The sequence below is a fragment of the Protopterus annectens genome, chromosome 11.part0 (genome assembly GCF_019279795.1).
Source record: "Protopterus annectens isolate FY-2018-M chromosome 11.part0, PAN1.0, whole genome shotgun sequence".
Lineage (NCBI taxonomy): Eukaryota > Metazoa > Chordata > Ceratodontiformes > Protopteridae > Protopterus > Protopterus annectens.
Genome location: NC_056745.1, coordinates 236,608,336 through 236,632,760, shown reverse-complemented (window position 1 = coordinate 236,632,760; position 24,425 = coordinate 236,608,336). Strand labels below are relative to the sequence as shown.

Here is a 24,425-nt window from a genome sequence, read left to right as displayed (position 1 = left end):
TAACAAAGATCACTTTTGTCCTTCTAGACTTCTTCAGGTCTGTGTACAAGAACCCTAAAAACCTATATAATTGTATAATTAGTTAGTAATGTTATTCCACATCATTTTGAATAAAGTGGAAAAAAGAACCAGAAAAAAATAAAAATAAGAAAAAATGTATGTATGATGATGGAAACAAAATATACACTTAAATTTCAACTGATTTAAAATGGTATTTAAAACCAATTTGTAGAATAAAATAAAATAAAATAAAATACAATTAGGCATGTAAACAATGTGGCAATTTTCTAAGTTCCAGTGAACTTTTAATTGAACAGTAGTAGTTTAGTCCAGGCTTCCTAAAAGAGTTCAGCTTTAATTGCCACATGAGTTCATGTTTCTCCAGAATATTCGGGATGTATCCTTCAAGATCACCCATGTCTATGCGATCCAGGATCTGGAACTTAAAACCTGTGTGTCTTTTATAAAGAGAAAGGTGTTTGGCTAGTGCATTATTTTTACATTCAGAGCAGATTTCTGACAGATGACATGAATTCCTACGCTTGAGTTTATTTACAGTCTTGCCCACATAGAATGTATCACATTCATTGCACTGTGCCCTGTAAATTACTTTTTTAGTGTTACAGTCACCCCCTGCACTGGTTTTAATGATCTTCTTTAAATAAGGGCAATAAAAACTATTACCTTGCTGTATAAATATGCAAAATGTACAATTAGTTTCACATCTTTTAGTGCTTTTCTTACATGGTCTAGGTTTAAATTTAACAAAACTTCTAATGTTCCTGGCCTTCCTATAAACAAATGATGGGGCTTCACCTAAGATGTTAATCAGAAAAGGGTTTCCTGTGACAATGTCCCAGTTTTCTTCAATAACCACCTAGGTCTAGCCTCTCACTAGAAAATCATTCTCTAAGTTGTTCAAATTTCTCAAAAATGGTTCCATCTCTGTGGTAATTTGAGCTAATCTATAGCCTTGGGACTTTATTACATTATACTTGGTTTTTGTAGATGTAGACTTTTACTGTGGCGTAATAAGTTAACCCTCGTTGGTTTTCTGAATAGGTCAGTGGTGATTCTTTTATTGTTGGTGTCCTTGGAAATCTGCATATCTAAGAAAGTGGTTGAAGTACAGCTATAGGAAGAGGTAAACTTCAAGAAGGGGGTTGTTTGATTGAGATAAGTGATACAATCTCCAAGAGGCTATGAAAGTCAGATGTTAAAAAACTTCCAGGAACCCATTATAGAACTGAAAAGGACTGAAGCACCTTCACTCAACTTCCCCAGTAGAAAAATGTTAAGTAATTCCACAAAGAATAACAAATGCAAAAATAGCAGCATCCTGACATACACTTTGGATTATCACAGTATCATAAATGTTATTGAAGAAAACTGGGACATTGTCACAGGAAACCCTTTTCTGATTTTATGTCATCTGTCAGGAATCTACTCTGGGTGTAAAAATAATGCACTAGCCAAACACCTTTGTCTTCATAAAAGACACACAGGTTTTAAGTTCCAGATCCTTTATCGCATAGACATGGGTGATCTTGAAGGAGACATCCCAAATATTCTGGGGAAACATGAACTCATGTGGCAATTAAAGCTGAACTCTTTTAGGAAGCCTGGACTAAACTACTACTGTTCAATTAAAAGTGCATTGGAACTTAGAAAATTGCCACATTGTTTACATGCCTAATTGTATTTTATTTTATTCTACAAATTGGTTTTAAATACCATTTTAAATCAGTTGGAATTTAAGTGTATATTTTGTTTCCATCATCATACATACATTTTTTTCTTATTTTTATTTTTTTTGGTTCTTTTCCACTTTATTCAAAATGATGTGGAATAACAATACTAATTAATTATACAATTATACAGGTTTTTAGGGTTCTTGTACACAGACCTGAAGAAGTCTAGAAGGACGAAAGCGATCTTTGTTAACAATAGGGTATGAAAACAGAAATTAATTTTTACATGCAAAATGTATATGTATATATTTATATATATTTTTTGATTGCCAAATGAACTAAGGTTAATATATTTCCAGCCACGTAGTATATTGTCTTGGATAAAATCACAGACTTAATAATCTACTTAATAATTTGGTTAAATAAGAGGTACCACATCATTATAAATTGTATTTAAAGTACATAAGGGTTATATATTATTATGACAGACCAGCTCGAATGTCACACTGATGGGGGAAGGGATGTGAATTTAACATATGTACCAATAACACTTTGTTTTATAGCACAATAAACCACTCCCATGCCTGATAAAAAGTGTATATATATATATATATATATATATATATATATATATATATATATATATTTAGAAAGCTTGTGAGGAAATTATTACTCTATTTTTGTTTTACTTGGATCGCTTGTCTATGTACTTAATAAAGGATTTTCGACTGGAAACAGACTGCCTGCCTTGCTTGGATTACTTTCTAATACTTAGTAATGCTGTACAATTATATATTTTCTATTATTACTTTTTGTTTTGTTTTGACTTAAGACAAGTTTACGTTCGCTACTTCTACTACTATTGTCTGATCTGATTAATATACAGTGATTAACTAGAAATATATGGACTGAAACTCTTCCACCCAGAGAAGTTTCTTACACTGTTTTATTTTATTTATTTAACAACTGTTTACTGAGATAGTCCGACTGGGTGAAGGCTCATTTTCAGGGGAGGCCTGTGGAGAAAATCTCTGAAGACAGTTAACGATACTTAAAAATGCATTTAGAAATAGATACATTTTGAAATACAAAAATTCAGGAACACAAACCGAAATATTACGGAATATTAGTTTGAACACATCATAAAAAGTACATTCAGTAGAGTGAATAAGGTAACAGTCAAGCAAGATGTTTTTAAGCTGAAGTCAGATGAGAAATACTAGCAAAAATTTGAAATGTATGGGAAATTATGAACATCAGATGAGAGAGGCAAGAGCCTAAGATATTTACAAAAGAGACTACAGTGAGGAAAGTATCAAAAGGAGTGGAGAATAGAGTAAAAATGGGGAATGGGGACAGAGCTATGGGAGGGGGGCCAAGGTGAGATAGTTGGAATATGCTGTGAAGGATGAATTATTACAGATGTGGAGGGAGTAAGGAAGAAAGTAAAAGAGGTAAGAAAATTACATAAGGAGGAAGTGGTATGCAAGTAAAGTAAGTTGTGAAACTGAAAGACTAGGGGAAAGGGTTTAACCAGTAAAGGCACATGAGGGGGGGATGAGGAGGAAAGTAAAGGTAAATATCATACCTGTTTATTGTCTATTTTATCTATAAAAATGTGCTCTGTATAAAAAATTGTTTTTGTGGGTCTTTTCTCTCCAGGCCTCCAATGAAAATAGGTTTCTGATCCAGTAGACTTTCCTAGTCAACAAATGTCAGTAAACAAATAAATAAATGACATATGATGGATGCGATGTAAAAGGTACAAATGATTTAGCTTTAAGTACTACACTGCCATTTGGTATATGCATGTTCTATATTTGGTACTGTCTGTGAGTTTGTATTGCCTATCATACTTATCTGTGATCATACTGCCTGTCATATTTCTATGTTCTCACAACTTACCCTATTCCTTTGCAATCTCTGTTTTTAGGGGTGTAGCTGCAAAGGGTCTTTGGACTACCTCACCTACCTGGCTATCAAACAGGAAAAATAAATAAGTGTATAAATGAGTGATCTAGTAAGCTGCTTTAATAAGGGCTGTAGCCAGTAAAGGGATGACTGTCATTTGTTCTGTCATCAGCAAACTGAAGCAGTAAAGATTCTGGACAGTAAATATTACACCTGTGTCGCACCTCTCTACTCTGCCATTCTTATATATTTCTAGAGGCATTCAATGCAATGTCAAAAGTGAAAGCAACTCAAGATAGATGCACGATTAATCCTTTGATCAAGGGAATTCTTCAAAACGCACTACTGCGCTCTTTTCTGCTATGAAATATTTTAGAAAATCACAGCAACATGTAGCATCCACCCAATGTACTGTCATTACACTTCACATGAATAATCTTATTCTTAACATTTTATATTCTGGCATTTTTCTCATCATAACATTTTGCAAAACTGCTAAGTTGTCTTTTTTTCAGATTAACACAAGAGTCTTCACTAATTTATAGATGAATCCGCTACACCCACCAATACATGTCAGAAAATCAGGAATTCTATACATAGAAATTTGCAACATACCTTACTGTAAGTGAAGAAGATATGCCAGGAAAAAAAAGCTCAAGGTACAAATTCCCAGCACATTATAGGGGAGAAGAGATCAAGGTGCTGAATAAATATGACCCCAAAGATGAGCTCACTAGCATGGGAAAGAAATAAGTTAAAGAAAAATCTGCCATTTATCAGAATCTATGTTTACAGGTAACCAAAGAGTTAGGAACCTGATGGCCGAACTAAAGAACAAAAGCCAAAATTATGATCCTGGTTAGTTTCTCAACACACTGATCACAGACAGAATTGTAAAAATGACCAGCAAAGGGGCAGACTGTAGACTGAATCAACCCATACTTTAAATAAATTGCAAAATATGTGTACAGCTCAGAGAAAGAAATTAAAGCATGTTTATTTAAACTGAGGCTGAAAATAATAGCAGAGAAAAAATGTATGCCTACCTACAAATAATGTGGAAAATCATGAGACATTCAAGATAGCACATGGAAGGAACCATGCAGCTGAAGTTAAAGTCTTGTACCCTAGGTGTGGTTACAAGCACAAGGCGAGAGAATGTACATTTAATCAAAAGTTAGATGGAAGCAAAAACCATATTTCATGGGTATGTAAAAAACAAACAAAAAGCAAATATGTTTACAGCAAAATTCACATATTACAGAAGTAAAGAATAAAAAAATTGATAACATTCTTGTCAGTATGGTGGAAATGCAGAAAAAAAACAGTTTACTGAGCCTAAGTTAGGTACAATTGAAACGTTAGTCAGACAGGGGTCCAAGAAAGTAAATAGTGTTAGAAGAAATTGCAAAGGAATTGTTATGGCTAGGCTTGTATAGGCCCTAGTGCCAATAGCCTAGTACCAACCCATGAACCTATAAGAGTCTACTATTTTGCCAGACTCTGCATTTAAAGTGCTGAAGCTGCAAGGCTGTACGTGTAAGTCAGTATGTACTTCAATGATATACTCAGAGCACAAAGCAAAAACTAAGTCAGAATCTGTTGACACATCTGCAAAATCAATAAGGCTCATAAAAGTGCTTTTCAAGTTTTGTCTTTAGAAAATGCAGTGAGACAGCCAAATATATATAGGATTATCTTACACATCAGAAAAGTACAGTTTTGTACCTACCATAAATGTAGCTGTCCGATAGTTATGCATCTGCAGTCATAACATATGGGTTGTCCTGCCTCAGGCAGCCCTTCGGTCGGCCGGATTCCAAAGTCTGGGTCTGGCCTCGGCTGATGTCGCACTTTCCCCGACGTCAGAGCGTCTGGGGTATAAAAGCATCAGCCAACGCCATTTTCCTCAGTTTTTCTTGCCCCAGATGCCAGGTGCCCTCTAGGAAGGCTAAATTTGGATAAATGCTGAAAAGTTCCAAACATTTGCAAAATTACATACATGTATAAACAAACAAATACACCATAATAGATTCCCCCAGCTAGCTAAAAGAGGGGTAAGTACCCTAAGAATACCACAGAGGGGTAGGAGGGAGGGTAATCCTGACTGCAGATGCATACCTATCGGACATCTACATTTATGGTAGGTACAAAACTGTACTATGTCCTTCAAGGATGCATCTGCAGTCATAACATATGGGTAGAATACCATAGCCAATCTAGGGGAGGAGGTACTAAGAAAAGGATGGTGTAGTTAAGATCCCCTGCAGGACTGCAGTAGCAAACCCTGCTCTGGATCTAGAGTATAAAGGTAGATTGTAATGCTTGGCAAATGTATGCACGGAGCTCCAAGTAGCAGCTTCTAAAATGTCCTTGGTAGCCACCCCTCGTAGGAAGGCTGTAGTGGTGGCCGTGGCCCTTGTGGAGTGAGGCCTGATGTTTTCAGGAACTGTCTTTCCATGAAAGGAGTAGCAAAATCGAATGCAATTTCCTAACCATTTTGAAATTGTCTGTTTGGAAATTGCTCTTCCTTGCACCCCAGTAGCATATGCTACAAAAAGTTGGTCAGTTTTTCTGCTAGTTTTTGTTCTGTCTGAGTAGTAGTGTAGTTGTCTGTGTATATCCAGGGTGTGCAGAAGTCTTTCCCCTCTATTCTGTGGATTAGGGAAGAACGTAGGCAAGTGAATAGCTTGGTTCAAGGATACCCTAGATACCACCTTTGGCATAAAAGTAGGATTGGTTCTTAGTGAAACTCTGTCCTGGTGGAAAATAAGAAATGGCTGCACTGCCATTAATGCTTGTAACTCAGATACTCTTCTTGCTGAAGTGATTGCCAGAAGGAATGCAGTTTTCCAAGATAGAAACTGTAGATCCGCCGATGCTGCTGATTCAAAAGGAGGAAGTGTCAGTTTCTCCAGCACAAAGTTGAGATCCCAGGCAGGTAGAGGGGGGTCTTCTTGGAGGTTTAATATTTTTGATCCCTCTCAGAAATTGTCTGAGGAGAGGGTGCGAGAAGATAGGTGGATCCACATTGTATTCTGCTGAAATTTCTGAAGCATGAATCTTAATAGAAGAATAGGACAGGCCATTGTGGAACAATTCTGCTAAGTATTCTAGGATATGTGGTATGTTTGCCACTGTGACATCTGAGCCTTTTGATGTGCTCCAAATGAGAAATCTCTTCCATTTAGCTGAGTATGTCTTCCTTGTGGAAGGCCTGCGAGCCTCCAAGATAATGTCCTTCACCCTCTGAGATAAAACAGTTGGATTGGGATTTAAGGAATTTTCCAGGCAGTTAGCTGCAATGTTTTCAAGTTGGGATGCAGGGTCTTGAAATTGTTCTGCGTCAGAAGAAGAGGCCATAGGGGGAGAGGCCATGATTTTGCCTGAGACATGCTTCTCAATAATAGATACCAGTGTTGCCTTGGCCAGTCTGGAGCTATTAGTATCACTCTTGGCTGTTCCTCCCTGATCTTCAGTAGAACCTTATACATCAATGGGAGAGGTGGGAAGGCATATACTGTTAGGGCTTTCCAGCTGAAAGAGAGAGTCCACCCTCCAAGCTTGTGGGTGGTATGTCCTTGAGCAGAATGTCTTCAGTTGATGGTTGAGAGGGGAGGCGAACAGATCTATCTCCGGCATTCCCCATGTCTTTGCTATGAGTTGAAAGATGTCTGGGTGCAGCATCCATTCGTGTGCATCCATGGTAGTTCTGCTTAAGCTGTCTGCCAGTGCATTTTCTTTCCCTGGCATGAATTGGGACTGTAGTTGGATATTGAGATTCAGGCATAGTTCCCACAGATTCATAGCCATCCGGCATAGAGGGTAAGAGTGTGTGCCTCCCTGCTTGTTTATGTACCACATGACCGTGGTGTTGTCTGTCCTTATTAACAGGTGTCCTTGTTGGAGGAAGGGTTTGAATGCCTCAATTGCATGCCTCACTGCCAGCATTTCCTTTTGGTTTATGTGCATGCTTAGCTGTCCTTGAGGCCATAGGCCTTGGATACATTTGCCCTTCATGTGTGCTCCCCATCCTCGGTCTGAGGCGTCCGTGGTGATGGTCTGCCTTGTTTTTGGTTTGTTGAAAGGCAACCCTCTGTTGGACTGGCAGGCCTGAGCCCACCACAAGAATTCCTTTTGAAGGCATGGAATGATTGGTATCATGGTTTCTAAACTGTGACTGTGTTGAGACCATACACTCCTTAGGTACCATTGTAATTTCCTCATATGCAGCCTGGCATGCGGTATTAGAATTATGCAGGATGCCATGTAACCCAGGGCCTGCAGGATTTTCCTTGCAGTAAGCTGATTTTTTCTTGCCAGAATCATGAAGTAATCTGGAAGTTGTTTTTGTTTTTCTTCTGTGAGAAAGGCCATTTGGGTGGTTGTGTCCAGATCTGCACCCAAAAAGGTTATCCTTTGGGATGGTACTAGTCTTGACTTTTGGATGTTGACTGTGTATCCCAAGGTCTGTAGCAGGTGTATGGCATAGGCCAAGTCCTTTATCAAATTTTCCTTGTTGTCCGCTTGTATTAGGCAGTCGTCCAGGTATGGGTAAATTTGAATTCCCTGTAGTCTGCAATGTGCAATTACTGATGCCAGGCATTTCGTGAATACTCTGGGCGCAGTAGATAAGCCAAAGGGCAATGCTGAGAATTGATAATGCTCTGATCCTGCAAGAAATCTGAGGCGTCTTCTGCTCTGATCCTGCAAGAAATCTGAGGCGTCTTCTGCAACTTGGTCGAATAGGGACGTGCAGGTATGCCTCCTTGAGATCTAGAGTAACCAGCCAAGACTCCTTGCCCAACATGGGAAGAAGTTGCTGTAGGGTCAGCATTTTGAATTTTGGCACAATGAGATAAGTGTTCAGTGCAGACAGGTCGAGAATAGGCCTCCATTGATTTTCGTTTCTTGGTACAAGGAATAGTCTGGAGTAAAATCCTTGGCCTTGTTCTGAACATGGTACCTTTTCTATAGCTTTCATCTGAAGTAAATTGCTGATCTGTCTTAAAGCCTCTGGCCTCTGATTTGGTGGAAGGTTTGGCATTCCGCTTCTTTTTGGCAAAGTGTGGAAGTGGAAACTGTATCCTTTGTCTATTATTTGCAGTGTCCATGTATCCTTTGTAATATAATGCCAGTTTTTTGAGAATAAAGCCAGCTTTCCACCCAAGGGTGCTTCCAGTTGATCCCTGGTAGGCGGAATCAGAGTTAAGTCATTGAGCCCGTCCTGGTGTAGTGGTTGTTGTTGTTGCTGTTGCACTACTCCTCTGGTTGGCAGGCTGCCACTGACGGCCTCTGTAGGAGCCCTTCAATTGACCTCTGCCTCTAGGGTGCCTGTTCCTGCCTCTCTGGGCTCTGTCAGAGTCTGGAAAGGACCAATTATTAGTAGGCCAGTTTCTGCTGAATCTCAGTGGTTGAACTTGCAGGAAATCTTTAACTGTTTGCACACATTTTGCCTTTTCTTCAACCTTTTTTAAGATCTCCTGAGCAGAGGAGCCAAATAAATTTTGTTTCTCCACTGGAGCATCCAGGAGTTTAGCTTTGACATGGTCTGGCAAAGATTGTTCCTTCAGCCAGGCATGCCTACGAATAACTGCCCCAGTCATAGCTGATCTAAATGAAGCCTCCAGTGCATCATAGCCACATTTTAAGAAATGATTACTAACCTGTTGTGAATTGTGTACCAAATCCTGAAGGGATTTACGGTCTAGGGGTTCAGGAGAAGAAAGTTTCTTATTCAGTTCATCTAACAAATACTCTTGGTACTGTATCATATGAAATTGACAGTTTAATGCCCTGACAGAAAGAGTTGCAGAAGTATACACCTTCTTTCCCCATCTCTCTAAAGCTCTAGACTCTCTTTCAGAGGGTAGAGGATTTTTGGCAGTAGCGGCCGCAACCCCTTTAGGGCCCTGAGAAATAGTTTCTGGGTCTGCAGAATGGGCTTTATACAGATGGAAATGAGAATCCGGGACCCTGTAATATCCGTCAGGTTAGGCAGGGGCCGGAGGAAGAGTATCAGGGGCTGTACTGACATCATTGTACACATCATCAATTACATTCAGAACAGGAGGTATAGCTAAGGGCCTATGCTAAGGCAAATGCAAAAAGGTCCTTAATCTTTTTCTAGAATCAGAGAAATCCTGACCTTGCCATTGAAAATGCTCTCTCATGGAGTGTAGAGTCTCACCAAAGGAAAACTCTTCAGGAGGGGAGGCCGAAGGGATAGATTCCTCAGCATCTGAATCCTCATAAGGTGAGTAAGCCCCTTCCTGGTGGTCTGACAACTCAGACCCATCCGTGGAATCATCTGAAGAGTGTGGGTCAGAGGGGTCAGTCCTGGGCCTTTTGTCTGGAGGAGGGTGAGAGGCCCTGTCTGGGTGAGATTGTGAACCCCTAATTAAGGAAATAAGGTCCTCAGCAAGGCTGAGGATCTGTGAACTAGAGGAAGGCCTCTGGGAGGTAGTTTTGGTAGGCAAAGCTTTAGAAAGTTTGGCAGCTTTAGCCCTTGAAAAAGCCTTAATGGACATGGAAGCAGGGGGCCTAGCTGCCCCACGTGCAGGAGTAGAAATGTCCAAAGGTATGGTGTCGGACATTTCCTGAACACTGGTTTCGGTAGGAAGTTCTGTAGCCGACTCAGGCGGGGCCTCCCGGGCCTCGGTGGTCGGATGTATGGTTTCGGAAGAAGGAATCTCCGAGGACTCGGTTTCGGCCGAAACCGAGACACTCGCGGTAGGCCTAGCCGTGGTTTCAGCTGAAACCGTGGGCTGCGAGTGTCGGTCCTTTTCCTTGCGTTTTTTGACCATATGCGAAGTCGGAGTCTCCGACAGCATTTTATAAGCAAAAGCGGCTCCAAAAAAATTCCTCTGCAAACTCCGACCGACGTCTAAAAGTTCGTCGGTTGAAGGAAGCACAGGCTAAACAGGCCGATACGTCGTGGTCTGGGCCTAAGCAAGGAAGGCAGTAGGAATGGAAATCCTTATGAGGTATTTGTTTCCCACAAGTTAAACAATTATTACTTTGTCTGACATCGGCTGAGGCAAGAAAGAGTCCCCAACGGGGTACTTAGCTTTTTTCGAAGTCTTCGGTAGCTGAATTCACTGGATCTGACCGACCGGCACTTGCGAACAGCTTCTGCTTCGGGCACCGCGCGGCAAGAAAGACTGGGGAAAATGGCGTTGGCTGATGCTTTTTTACCCCAGACGCTCTGACGTCGGGGAAAGTGCGACATCAGCCGAGGCCAGACCCAGACTTTGGAATCCGGCCGACCGAAGGGCTGCCTGAGGCAGGACAACCCATATGTTATGACTGCAGATGCATCCTTGAAGGACATCTATATTTATTCAAGATACGTCCTGTTCATTCTCAGCACAATGTTGTTTCAGCTTCATTAATAGTTAAGCAGGCATATGGAATGCAGTACAGAGCAAGAGAGAAAATTAATTGCAAGACAGTATCAGATGTAAGTGATATTATTATGTTAAAGTGTACATATTTATTTATGAGTCTGGGCTGCCTGCCAGGTGAATAATACATCTCAACATCTCCAATGTTTATCCGCCTAGAAGAGCAACTGTAAAACTAAGAAATCATAGAAAAAGTGTGTAAATGAATAAAGAATGTTGGTGTTACTGTTAAACAGGCAAAGTTTGCTTAACGGGTTAACAGTATAGTTACAGATGTGAGGAAAGATATGCTTATAATCTACACAAACATACAAAATCTAAACAAAGTGATTCAGAGAGAACACTCAAGAATGTCAAAAATGCTCATTTCCTAATACTTTACAGTACTAAACATTACCAAAATTTCTGACAGACTGGGCTGGATGTAGACAATTATAAGCTATGTACATTCAGTATGCCAATGGGAATGTGTAGATGTTTTGGGCTGCCTTTGTATTTTGTCTGGTCCAGAGGAATTCCAGAAAGCTGTGGTAGAAATTTTTGGTCTGGATGATATGGCTAATACAGCTGCACTGTATCTGCCCATATTGAATGGCATTAAATAGAGAATGATTTGGGATCAGTCAAGCTGCAGAACAAACCAAGGAAATACAATAACAAGAAACCTAACAGGAGCAAGTGAAATACCTCAGCATCTTCAGTGAGATATATGAATCTTAGTCTTCTGTCAGCAGATCTGAAAACAGATGCTAAGAAAGTAACAGTCACTATGCTTGTTACAAAGACAGAAGACAGGTAACACCATAGGACATCTCTGGCAATGTCACAGTGTTTGATGGGCCAGAAGACAGGTAAAATCTCATAAAATTCCTGTGAAGGTTAGAGTACTTGACCAATTGAACATGTCAGAAGTTACCATGACACTCATGAAGCTTTTGTAACATAATATGACATGAGACTGGATATTGGAAAAGAAAAACAACTTTGAGTTACTGAAGAAACTTGTGACTAATGCATCAACTATGCTTTACTCTGATATGTCGAAAGCAGGTGTGTTGCAAGTAGATGTGAGTGAAAAGGGATATAAGCAATACTGATACAAACAGGCAGACCACTGACATAAGGTTTGAAAGCCCTTACCAATGCATATATTAAAATGTCATATTGATAATGATATTTGTTTTTCATGGATTTGAAAATTTCCACAAATATATTTACGGTAAATCTGAAATGGTTAAGACATGTGATAAAACTACTGCAGAACATATTCAAGAACAAAGAGAACAACATGCAGTACAAAGGATGTTGCTAAAATGTCAAAAGTATGACATAATAGATTGATATAAACTGGACAAGCAAATGCATATAGCTTATTCATGAAGTAGCGGTGACCTTAAGAAACAAAAGTAAGATCTTTTGCAGGAAGGTGCAAAAGTATTGTGGGTTACTTTACAACTATCACCGTCATATAAAAAGCTGCCACAGCTCAAGAGGTATGTTCTAGAAAAGAAACAGCTGTACCTACTCAGGAAAGCTGCACTGACATGTTGTCCAGAGCAGTTAACAGAGCTGTTAGAGCTTATCCAAGCACAGACAAACATCAGCTGTATTCAATGTCCACTATGTCTGATAAAGTTATATAAATAAGAAAATAGCATGAAACAGGCTGCAGAAAATCCACATTATTACATGTAAAAAGAGAGCTTGAGCTGTCCTGTATCGCCCAAAATGTGAGAGCAGAAAAGAAGAAATAGTACATAATTGTTAAATATACCGCAAACTCCATGACATTAAGGAACCTCTGCTCAGTGTTTCCATGTCCACTTTCCAGCCCTGAGGCACGAAGGACTACAGTCAGCTGGAAGGTGAAATATGTGGGCAGCAAAAATATGTAAAAAGGATCCTAAAAACAGAGTTGTTAGCAGCTCATATATTAAGAGTTGTCATGGAAGAAGGTCTTACCATATCCATGTCAGTTCTCAGTGGATCAATATTTAAACTGTGTTGACTACTCCTCTAAGTTAACAGGTGTAATTGAAGGACACTATGGGTATCACGACTGCAATGCTGAAAAGTATTATCCTAGATATGAAATTAATGAAATGAAAGATAGTTACTTGACTCAACTGTCTCCAAGTTCAGTAGTCAAAAGTCCAGAATATTTTTCCAGACAGTAGAAAATGCAACACATTACAGCTTATCTGTGATCATAGCTCTCAACCAATCAGGGACAAATCCAGAAATAACAGGGACAATCAGGGGCACTTTTAAAATATTAGTACTACTAACTTGAGTCACTGGTTGAATAAGAGAATGTGACTTAATACATATTATCTGATGTAAAAAGAAGTTTATCATTGTAATACTCGCTAATTAATTAACCAAGTGTACTTACTACCTTTTCTACAAAAGTCACCAGTTTTGAGAGGGACAAAACTAAAATTGGAGTCAAAACCAGGGACAGTTGACGGGCATGTCTGTGACACTTGCAGACCACAGTTTGGCAGGAAAGTATGACGCAATCAAAAGTGTGATGATGAAATGTAGCAGCGTTAATATATTAGATACAAAAGTGTGATGATGAAATGTAGCAGCATTGGTAAATTAGATAGAAAAGTGTGATGATGAAATGTAGCAGCGTTGGTATATTAGAGACAAAAGTGTGATGATGAAATGTAGCAGCGTTGGTATATTAGATACAAAAGTGTGATGATGAAATGTAGCAGCGTTGGTATATTAGATACAAAAGTGTGATGATGAAATGTAGCAGTGTTGGTATATTAGAAACAAAAGTGTGACGATGAAATGTAGCAGCGTTGGTATATTAGATACAAAAGTGTGATGATGAAATGTAGCAGCGTTGGTATATTAGATACAAAAGTGTGATGATGAAATGTAGCAGCGTTGTTATATTAGATACAAAAGTGTGATGATGAAATGTAGCAGCGTTGGTATATTAGATACAAAAGTGTGATGATGAAATGTAGCAGCATTGGTATATTAGATACAAAAGTGTAATGATGAAATGTAGCACCGTTGGTATATCAGATATAAAAATGTGATGATGAAATGTAGCAGCGTTGGTATATCAGATACAAAAGTGTGATGATGAAATGTAGCAGCGTTGGTATATTAGATACAAAAGTGTGATGATGAAATGTAGCAGTGTTGGTATATTAGATACAAAAGTGAGATGATGAAATGTATCAGCATTGGTATATTAGATACAAAAGTGTGACGATGAAATGTAGCAGCATTGGTATATTAGATACAAAAGTGTGACGATGAAATGTAGCAGCGTTGGTATATTAGATACAAAAGTGTGACGATGAAATGTAGCAGTGTTGGTATATTAGATACAAAAGTGTGACGATGAAATGTAGCAGCGTTGGTATATTAGATACAAAAAAGTGTGACGATGAAATGTAGCAGCGTTGGTATATTTGAAACAAAAGTGTGATGATGAAATGTAGCAGCGTTGGTATATTAGATACAAAAGTGATGATGAAATGTAGCAGCGTTGGTATATTAGATACAAAAGTGTGATGATGAAATGTAGCAGCGTTGGTATATTACATACAAAAGTGTGACAATGAAATGTAGCAGCGTTGGTATATTAGATACAAAAGTGTGATGATGAAATGTAGCAGCATTGGTATATTAGATACAAAAGTGTGATGATGAAATGTAGCAGCGTTGGTATATTAGATACAAAAGTGTGATGATGAAATGTAGCAGCATTGGTATATTAGATATAAAAGTGTGATGATGAAATGTAGCAGCGTTGGTATATTAGATACAAAAGTGTGACGATGAAATGTAGCAGTGTTGGTATATTAGATACAAAAGTGTGACGATGAAATGTAGCAGCGTTGGTATATTAGATACAAAAGTGTGACAATGAAATGTAGCAGCGTTGGTATATTAGAAACAAAAGTGTGATGATGAAATGTAGCAGTGTTGGTATATTAGATACAAAAGCGATGATGAAATGTAGCAGCGTTGGTATATTACATACAAAAGTGTGACGATGAAATGTAGCAGCATTGGTATATTAGATACAAAAGTGTGATGATGAAATGTAGCAGCGTTGGTATATTAGATACAAAAGTGTGATGATGAAATGTAGCAGCGTTGGTATATTAGATACAAAAGTGTGATGATGAAATGTAGCAGCGTTGGTATATTAGATACAAAAGTGTGATGATGAAATGTAGCAGCGTTGGTATATTAGATACAAAAGTGTGATGATGAAATGTAGCAGCATTGGTATATTAGATACAAAAGTGTGATGATGAAATGTAGCAGCGTTGGTATATTAGATACAAAAGTGTGATGATGAAATGTAGCAGCATTGGTATATTAGATACAAAAGTGTGATGATGAAATGTAGCAGCGTTGGTATATTAGATACAAAAGTGTGATGATGAAATGTGGCAGCGTTGGTATATTAGATACAAAAGTGTGACGATGAAATGTAGCAGCATTGGTATATTAGATACAAAAGTGTGACGATGAAATGTAGCAGCGTTGGTATATTAGATACAAAAGTGTGATGATGAAATGTAGCAGCATTGGTATATTAGATATAAAAGTGTGATGATGAAATATAGCAGCGTTGGTATATTAGATACAAAAGTGCGATGATGAAATGTAGCAGCGTTGGTATATTAGATACAGAAGTGTGACGATGAAATGTAGCAGCATTGGTACAAAAGTGTGACGATGAAATGTAGCAGCGTTGGTATATTAGATACAAAAGTGTGACGATGAAACGTAGCAGCGTTGGTATATTAGATACAAAAGTGTGATGATGAAATGTAGCAGCGTTGGTATATTAGATACAAAAGTGTGACGATGAAACGTAGCAGCGTTGGTATATTAGATACAAAAGTGTGACAGCGTTGGTATATTAGATACAAAAGTGTGATGATGAAATGTAGCAGATGACAATTTAGTGGAGCATAAACCTGATGTCTAAAGAGTAAGATAAGAAAGGATCACATATAAGCCAGTCTACAGCAGTCAGTTTATATGTGTACACACTGACAGTTTGTAGCATGAAACAAAAAGTGAGCTGCATAGAAAATATGACTTGAATTTTGCTGAAACATTTAAAAGTGCATTTTTACTTAATGTATAGTAATGATACCACATAAATATTTATAATAGATATGAAAATTTTGCAGTTGTACTTAGATATACTACCCATACATGTAACCCTGCATGAATTACAGGAGGAGGCAAATCTGGGTACATTGTGGGTGCTGAAAAGAGCACTCTTGGCTAATATCAAAGACTGAAACAATACTAAATTCATGAACTCTAATCGTACCCTGACTTATGAATGGGGTCCATTCCATCATGGTACTGAAAAATATACCCAGAAATTAAACTGAAAGAACACTTACATATAATACAGTGTTTTATCTTATATAAAAAAGATGGAATGCAGTAAACAGCAGTCTGTAGCTTTAATATACAGACATTAACCAGATGCATGTCATCTACTTAGTCATGAATTAGGAGTTGCAGTAAAGAGTTTGACAGCAGACAATGTGTGTAATATCTCTTTATTATTTTGATATACAGTTAAGAAGTTTTTTTGCCATGCTATGCAATTATGATGCCTCTAAACTTCCAAAGATTTAACATTATCAGATATCTAATTAAATGGTAGGGGTGTGTGTGTGTGTGTGTGTGTGTGTGTGTGTGTGTGTGTGTGTGTGTGTGTGTGTATACACACACACACACACATATGAATAAATATTGTTGACAGCTTGACAATGAATTAAACAAGAAATATATTTATGCCCTATTAGGTGAGGAGATTCTCTCTTTTATCACAATGAAAGACTTCTTACATTTCATGTGATAACTGCCTTACAGCCAGTGAGTTACTTAACTTCCAAATGAGTAATGTGAAATGGCTGCAGGCCGGTGCTCTAATAAAGTTATTATGTACTGAATGGGCTTGCTGAAGCTACTGAAATTCAATTCAGTAAACCTAACATTCATGCTTATGAGCGTGCAACTCCCACCTCACATTACTTCTACTGCGTTTGTTATGCTCTATCCTTTTTCTGTCTGCAGCTGCAAAAATGCAATATATCATCTGCAAATGACTGATGTGTCTGAAAATTTTGCAGGTATTTGAAACACATACAAAAATAGTGTATAATTTATGACTTCTTACTTTAACATTGACTTGGCCAAACTGTAGATGCATTAAGGACGCTGAGGTGACAGACAGCAGGCTTGGCTTGCAGAACTCTTACTTCAAAGCTCTGATAAGGATATAAACTTCATAATAGCATATTTCTCATAATTTGCAAAGGGCTGCACAAATCTGTAGGCCCCAATTTGTTACAAAACCAGCAGTCTTTGACAAAGCCTCATTATTAGCTGGTTATCAATTGTATAGATATGCATGCTACCCAGTAGCTAGTGTACATCATTATATCATGTTCAGCACAAAGTTGAACTCTAATTCCCTTACAATCTTTAAATTACAAACAATTTAACTTGACAATGCATGCTGCAGCTATCACAGTGTGCCAGGAAATATATTTCTTCTCTGACGGAAAAAGGTATCTTTGATCATTTGTTAATTTGGTTAGTTATTTATGTGCATTTTGTTCACTAACTTGGAAAACCCACTAAACCCAAACAAGCCCAGATTCAGCACCAGTCAGCCTAGGCTGATAATACTTTGACTATGAATTTTTAATTCAGATTGTTTTTTTGCAGACACACAAGTTTGAAATGCACTGTGTCAGGCTACAACAGTCTGCCTGGTACTTTGCACAGATAAGTAAGGCTCAGACCAGATCACTTCAGCACACAGTCCTCCTGGGCTGCACAAGCTGTTAGCAGATGTGTTACATGTTTATGTTTCAAATTCCTACACCCTTCAAACAGCTGCTTATTAGTGCTTTACAACATACTATTTGACTATGAATCCCAACACATAGCTTGTAGTTTAATCAGTTACCAGATGAATGCTTCATAAATGTGAGTTTCAAGGGAAGAGAAATTTGCTCTTGCTAAGTTTGTTGTCAACGTGAGTGTTTTATTTTTTGTTTAACAAATGACGATCAGTGTTTCTGCTGTAAATTTTTTAAATAGAAGTTTTAAATTAAATCCAAATTTGTGAGATAACTGCAAATGTAGAGAAGAAAGTAGTATAGACACTGAGAGCTTTGAATTAGGAAAAGACCGCCAATTACTGGGATACTGGAATGACTGGAAGAAGGGGGCCCAGTCCATACCCTGCCTACGGCCCTGGTTGAACATGGTCTGGCTCTGAGAACAAAACTCTTTTCAGGGGTAACCTGGGAATACTGCCTCTTAAAGAGACTTGCTTAAATTACAGAGAAGGCAAATGGAAGTTGCAGGGATAACATTCTGTATTACAGGATGAAACTTGCTACCAGTACAAAGCTTTAATCCTCTACTTCAACATTCAGTAAAAAAGTGGCAATTTTTTTTTCTCACTCTGTGGAAATAGGCAGACAGACAAATGTATAGCTACACATAAAGAATTATATTCTGCACTGGCCAATAATGTAAGTGTCTTGTGCATTTGGTGTTAAAATAATTTTAAAAATTGCATTGTTAAATAAATAATTTGTTAACAACTTAGAAGATCTTACCTCAATTTCCCACAATGCTTTTGAGCTGGTTGCCGATGTTGCTGATTGTCGCAAAGTTGTTCTCAGAAATATTCTTTGCTTCTTTAGGTACTCATCACAGGTTAGAAATTTCTCTTGTTCGGCATGGAATAATCTAACTACATCGCCCTGCAGAAATTATGAATGCATGCATTAATAAATGAAGACACAATATGGCTACTAGAAGTACACAGATGAAAATGTAAATTATAAATGTAAAGCTCACCAAATGGACTGTCAAATTGTGAAACTGTAAGCAAACGCACAACACTAACACAATTTACAGCCTATCAGAGCACCTAACCAAAACCACCTTTAATATGCAGCAAGAGCAATTAAAAAAACATTAAATTCTCATTATTTTGGTTACTCATTAGTTAGCAAAGTGAGAGAGTCTAATCGTAGACATGTCCAACCTGTGGCCCGCGGGCCGCATGCGGCCCTCAGAGCTCTTCCATGCGGCCCTCAACCTCTAACTGCAACATCAATGTACGCATGCCCCAAAACACTTTTTTTGTTTTGTGTTTTTCGCTCCCGTGACCTGTAACGCTAATGTCGGTGTGCGCATGCGCCAAAGCACCTTCTAATTTTGTTTTTGAGCCAAAAAAGAGTCAGTGTGTTTACGCCATTATTTTGCACCGAACAGTCAGTGTGTGTGTGTGTTCTCGCTGAAGAGGGACTCATGTATGGATTTGCTGCTGTTGCCTTTGAAAGGGACAGCAATTACCTGTGTTAATAGGTAAGTACGGAGTGAGTGCATGCATGAAAGCAGAAATGTGTGCGTGAAAGTAGAAGAAGAGTGTGTGTGTGTGTGTGTGTGTGTGTGTGTGTGTGTGTGTGTGTGTGTGTGTGTGTGTGTATATGTGTGTGAATATGTGTGCATGAGAGAGAGACGCATGCACAAAGAGGCTAACAATGATCAGTCTACCTACTGAACACAAACAAGTTAGCTCACAAATATATCATACATTAAGAGTACACTTTCATTAAATTGTGGCTTTCCTGACAGGAAGAGTGTTGTACTGAACATGAACTCATACCTCTTAACTGTATGGATTTTCAAAGAATGTCTGGATTTTTGCCTCATCTTCCAATTTGTGTCTTTTGCTTAGGAAATAAAAGTAGTCGCCCAAGGTAATGCAGTTACAGGGAGTAAGAATGAGACAGCAGCCTAGGGTTAATGGGTCAGTAGTGGACTGACTATGTGGGACTGTAGCATATAAAGTTGTATTGTTTTTTCAGACAAACAAAAAAGCACCTAGTACTGTTTTTTCATTGGTGGGTTCTAAGCAGTGGTAGATTGGACAACAGCAAGCTTAGCTTTGGCGGATCATCAATACTGGCAAATCAAGTGGGCACAATGTCATTTTTTAAATGTTGGGGACTTTAGTGTGTATGTGTGTGCTTATGTGTTGGGAGTACTGCAACAGTAGACGATTATTAAAGACAGAGACTTACGGACTGTGGAGAATATGTTTCTTTGTTTCAAAACCTAATACTTGGGTACGCATGCCAGAAGTAGATTTTTTAAGACAGCTTCTTGCCATTTACAGTGGATGGATATTTACATTTAATGGACAATGTATTAGTGTGGGCCTGTGGGGTTCTGAAGGATGCCAAGTCTACCACTGCCAATGTCTTGTAAAGTGACCTGGAAATGGATATTGGGGGTGTTACTGAAAAAATATAGTAAGTGGGCTTAGAAATACAGTTTAATTAAACAAAGTGTATTTTCAATTTACAGGTCATAATTTAATTTATTTCAGGTAGTCCAGATACAGGTAGATTGTATACCATTAGACTTAATCAGGGAGAGCTGTCATTCTGGGGAAACAAGCAGCCCTAGTTTCAGTAAAGCTCTGTGGTTGCTTGTAGGTAGGAAGTTGCAGGATGTTGATGCAATGTGTTTTATGTATTATTTTTAATGCATTTGTCATTTTAAAGCATGGTTTTGATGCAAAAGAAGGCAGGACTGAATGAGCCATATAATGTTTAGCTGACAATAATGGGTTAGAAAGATTATAAGTGATGTATAATGTTTGCAGCTACAGTTTTCAATGGTGTCTGTGATACATAACTATTTTTGGGCCTGTGTCCCACTTTCATTTTTCGCTTTGTCCAGATTTCTTGCTTTAAGGTTGAGAGGTATGGTTCCGTACTAAATCAGAAGTTGTATTTACCTTGGAAGACTTTTTAGCATAATTAGGAAAAACAGAGCCTTTTTAATATCTCTGCTTATTTCCAATATAAATTGCCATGCAACCTTGCAAATAACCTTCTTATTAAGCTACTTTACTTCTTTTGGAATTGACAGGTATGATTCATCTGTTCGGACATAAGCATAGAGTGCTAATGTGACTTTGATTTCTTGCAGCAGTCTGTGGTTTACATAATCACAATAACTTTTCTGTGTTTCTGGGTGTGTAATCAATTTAACAGTTTTAAAGATGTTTTCCAAAAATAAATAAATAATCCTCTCTACACTTTGAGCTATTGACAAAGTCTGTGAATTTGTTTTTTTCAAAAGCGAAGGTCAGCATTATAGCTCAGTAAACTGTCAGTCTGTGAGTAACTTCTGCACAAATTAAAATGTCTGAATGTCAAATGGCTTTAGATTGCAGAGAAGTTTATTTTTATTTATTTTATTTTACATTTGTTTACTGGGAAAGTCCAACTGGGCACAGGTCCATTTTCAGCGGAGGCCCAGGGAGAAAAGCTCCAAAAATAACACAAAACAATATAATACACGAGAGAGAGAGAGACATCAAATTATGGATGTAGTACTCATACAATATGGCAGAGATTACATCTCGTAACAGTGAGAATAATTGCAGTACAGAATAAACTTAAAAACATTTTTTTTTACAGTTATAATTACAGCAAGGCAAATATCAATGAGTTAAGTTTTTAGGAGAAAGCTGTTTGTACATAGCTGATCCTCTGAAACAATCTTTTGGCATAGATTAACCTGGGGATTGACACAAGTTATATGTTTACACCAGTATGTGGCATTATAGTTTATGGTTTTCTTATTGATTTACTTTTTGCCGAGCAGTTGTTTGTTAATTTATTGATCGTCCTTTTGGTGGTGGGAAATTACATGGATGAATCCATCTCTATTAGGATTTTTTTTTGCAGATATTTTGACTTCCAGACAATTTCATTCAGTGTGTGGGTGTCATGTGATTACTGAGGTTGCCTATTTTACAAGTGGGGCTTTTTTTTTTGTGTGTGTGTGTGTGTGTGTGTGTGTGTGTGTGTGTGTGTGTGTGTGTGTGTAAGAGAGAGAGATTTAATATGTATACTGAATATAATTTTGCAAATGGAATTAGTTAAACATGCCCCTCTTCTTGGGCAACTAGACTTGAGTAACCAATATTAGATCTTAGCCATCCAGCTGGGAAAGGTTAGTATGTGGATTTTCCATCTGGTTTGATGAAGGCTATGCTACTTACCCAAGGACTACATTTATGGCTATCCATCCAGTTGTCTTGTTGCTGAACTAAATCGTTTGATAATGAGAGGAGCTTTTTACAGAAGTTGAAGGTTTTTGTGTCAAGAACCTGTCCATAAAAAGTGGCTTGTTTATGTTGCAGTGAAGGCTGTGGTGTTTGTAGTGAGCGTTTTAAGTATAACCAGTATTTCTGAGGTAGAGGAAGTCTCTTAAGGCAGGATCTTTCTTAGCCTGGAAAGCAAGCCAATGGTGAAATTTATAGGGGCCAGTGAGAGACAGAGGAAAGCAAAAAGCGTTTTAGTCTGTTTAGATAACTAAGTGAACTTAGTCCTTTGACCTTTTTTGTCAGAAATGGTTGTAGTCTTTCTTTTGGCAGGGTGTTTTTCTGAGGCACGTCAAAAGGGGCATTGCACTCAATAATGGCTCTTGTAAAGGAAGAATACAGGGATGTTATGACCTCCTTGTCCCCGGATGAAATACCCTTACTAATGAATTGGGCCATGTAAAAAGCTTTCCTTACAACGGAGACAACGTGGTGGTCAAAAGTCAGGTTTCTATCAACCTGGGTGCCCAAGTACCATACGACTTATTGCATGCTTACAACATTGTTATTAATGTGATAATTTGTGGGGACATCACTCTCCTCAAAGGGGATGATGATGCATTTTTTGGCATTTAGCTTGAGGCCATATTTCTGGCACCAGTTATTTGTTTGGGTGAGACCCTCTTGTAGCTTATTCAGAATTGTTTTATTAAGTCAGTAATGTGAATTCTTTACTTTATTGCAAATTTGTTAGGTTGTTTTTGTGGATTATAGTATTGTAGGACTGCTGATGTTGACATTTTACGTAGTTGGACTGCTGGAATGGTTTTCCCAGTGAGAAATGCTAGTGCTGTAGTGAATATCTGTTTATTTGTAAAATATATATATATATATATATATATATATATATATATATATATATATATATATATATATATAGATAGATATATTAACTAAGATGTTAGAGTTAACTGTTAGATTAGAGAATTAAAGTGAGAATAAGAATTTTAAGGCAAATAATAGGCATTTATTATGTTTATTCATTGTTCAAATGCACCTACAGTACAGCCAGGAGGTCGACTGTGGTCTTCCTGAGCAACTAAAGAGTTAACTATATGATATATTTTATATGCGGCCCCAAGACCATTTCTGTTCACTCAATGCGGCCCCAGCAAGCCAAAAGGTTGGACACCCCAATTATGACCCATGACAAAGGACAAAGGCATACAATCATACAAACTTCCTGGGTATAAACAAATCATGCACATTCACAAGCACAGCAAACTTATTATCATATAAATAAAGTGTAGCTTTTAACAGCATGCACTGAATAAGATTAACTTATAAATCTATATTCATGTAGGTGCAATTACAAAACTAAACATTTTGAAATTTAATAAAAAAAGCAACAAAACTTTAATAAAGCACATTTACTATTAAAATTCTATGAACCATCTAAGAAAATTGTACAATATGCTAAAGATTAAATTAATGTATTGTAAAACAGTTAACTTATGCAATAGCCAGGAAGATATTCAAACATTAGCAGAAGTAGGACAATAGCAACAAGAAGGATCAGAGTTCAGTGAAAATGCAAGTTACTAAGCTGCTGCGATCGAAGAATGGTAACATAGTATCTGGATTTATAAGCAACAAAGCAGCGACAGATGGAAGCAAGTGAAATAGGAAGGAATACACAGAGATGGATACTGAATTAGGAAGAAACAAGAAAGCAGATAAAAGGGTCTATATTACTTCATCGAAGATTAATTTTCATGAATATATATTCATCGACTCCTTTACATTGAACATCCATTCATCGAATGTTAAAAATCAGCAAACAGTTTTTTTATAGGGAAAGATTAGTTGTCCATCATTAAAAAATTGCCCTTTTCCCCACTGTAGTGTGATCTCAGTGTTGGTATATATAAGTGGGATGGCGGATGTATCCCCCCACCTTGGTGGGTTTGAAATAATGTAGTGCATGTGGAACCCTGTAGTGGACAAGTAATTCCATTCCATATAAAAACTGTTTGCTGATTTTAACATTTGATGAATGAATGTTCAATGTAAAGGGGTCGAGGAATAGGTATTCATGTTAATGAATGGTTCATGAAGTAATATAGACTCGAAAAAAGTGTAAAAAAATGTTTGGATGGGGGGGTAAGCTGTGAAGCATATGACCAAGGTATAAATACAAAATAAAACAAAAAGATGGCAGGTAAAGGGAGGATGTATGTAGTTTAG

General features: G+C 37.9%; 1 protein-coding gene across 2 annotated transcripts in view; it reads right to left on the bottom strand.

The window, feature by feature from the left end:
• The window catches only part of ITPR2 (inositol 1,4,5-trisphosphate receptor type 2), a 2,416,542-nt gene that overhangs the window by 1,664,780 nt on the left and 727,337 nt on the right, over positions 1-24,425 (bottom strand). For both annotated transcript variants that reach the window (XM_044087657.1, XM_044087658.1), the window contains exon 8: positions 18,664-18,810. In XM_044087657.1, the coding sequence (XP_043943592.1) occupies positions 18,664-18,810 (147 nt within the window). The remainder of the gene's footprint in view (positions 1-18,663; positions 18,811-24,425) is intronic.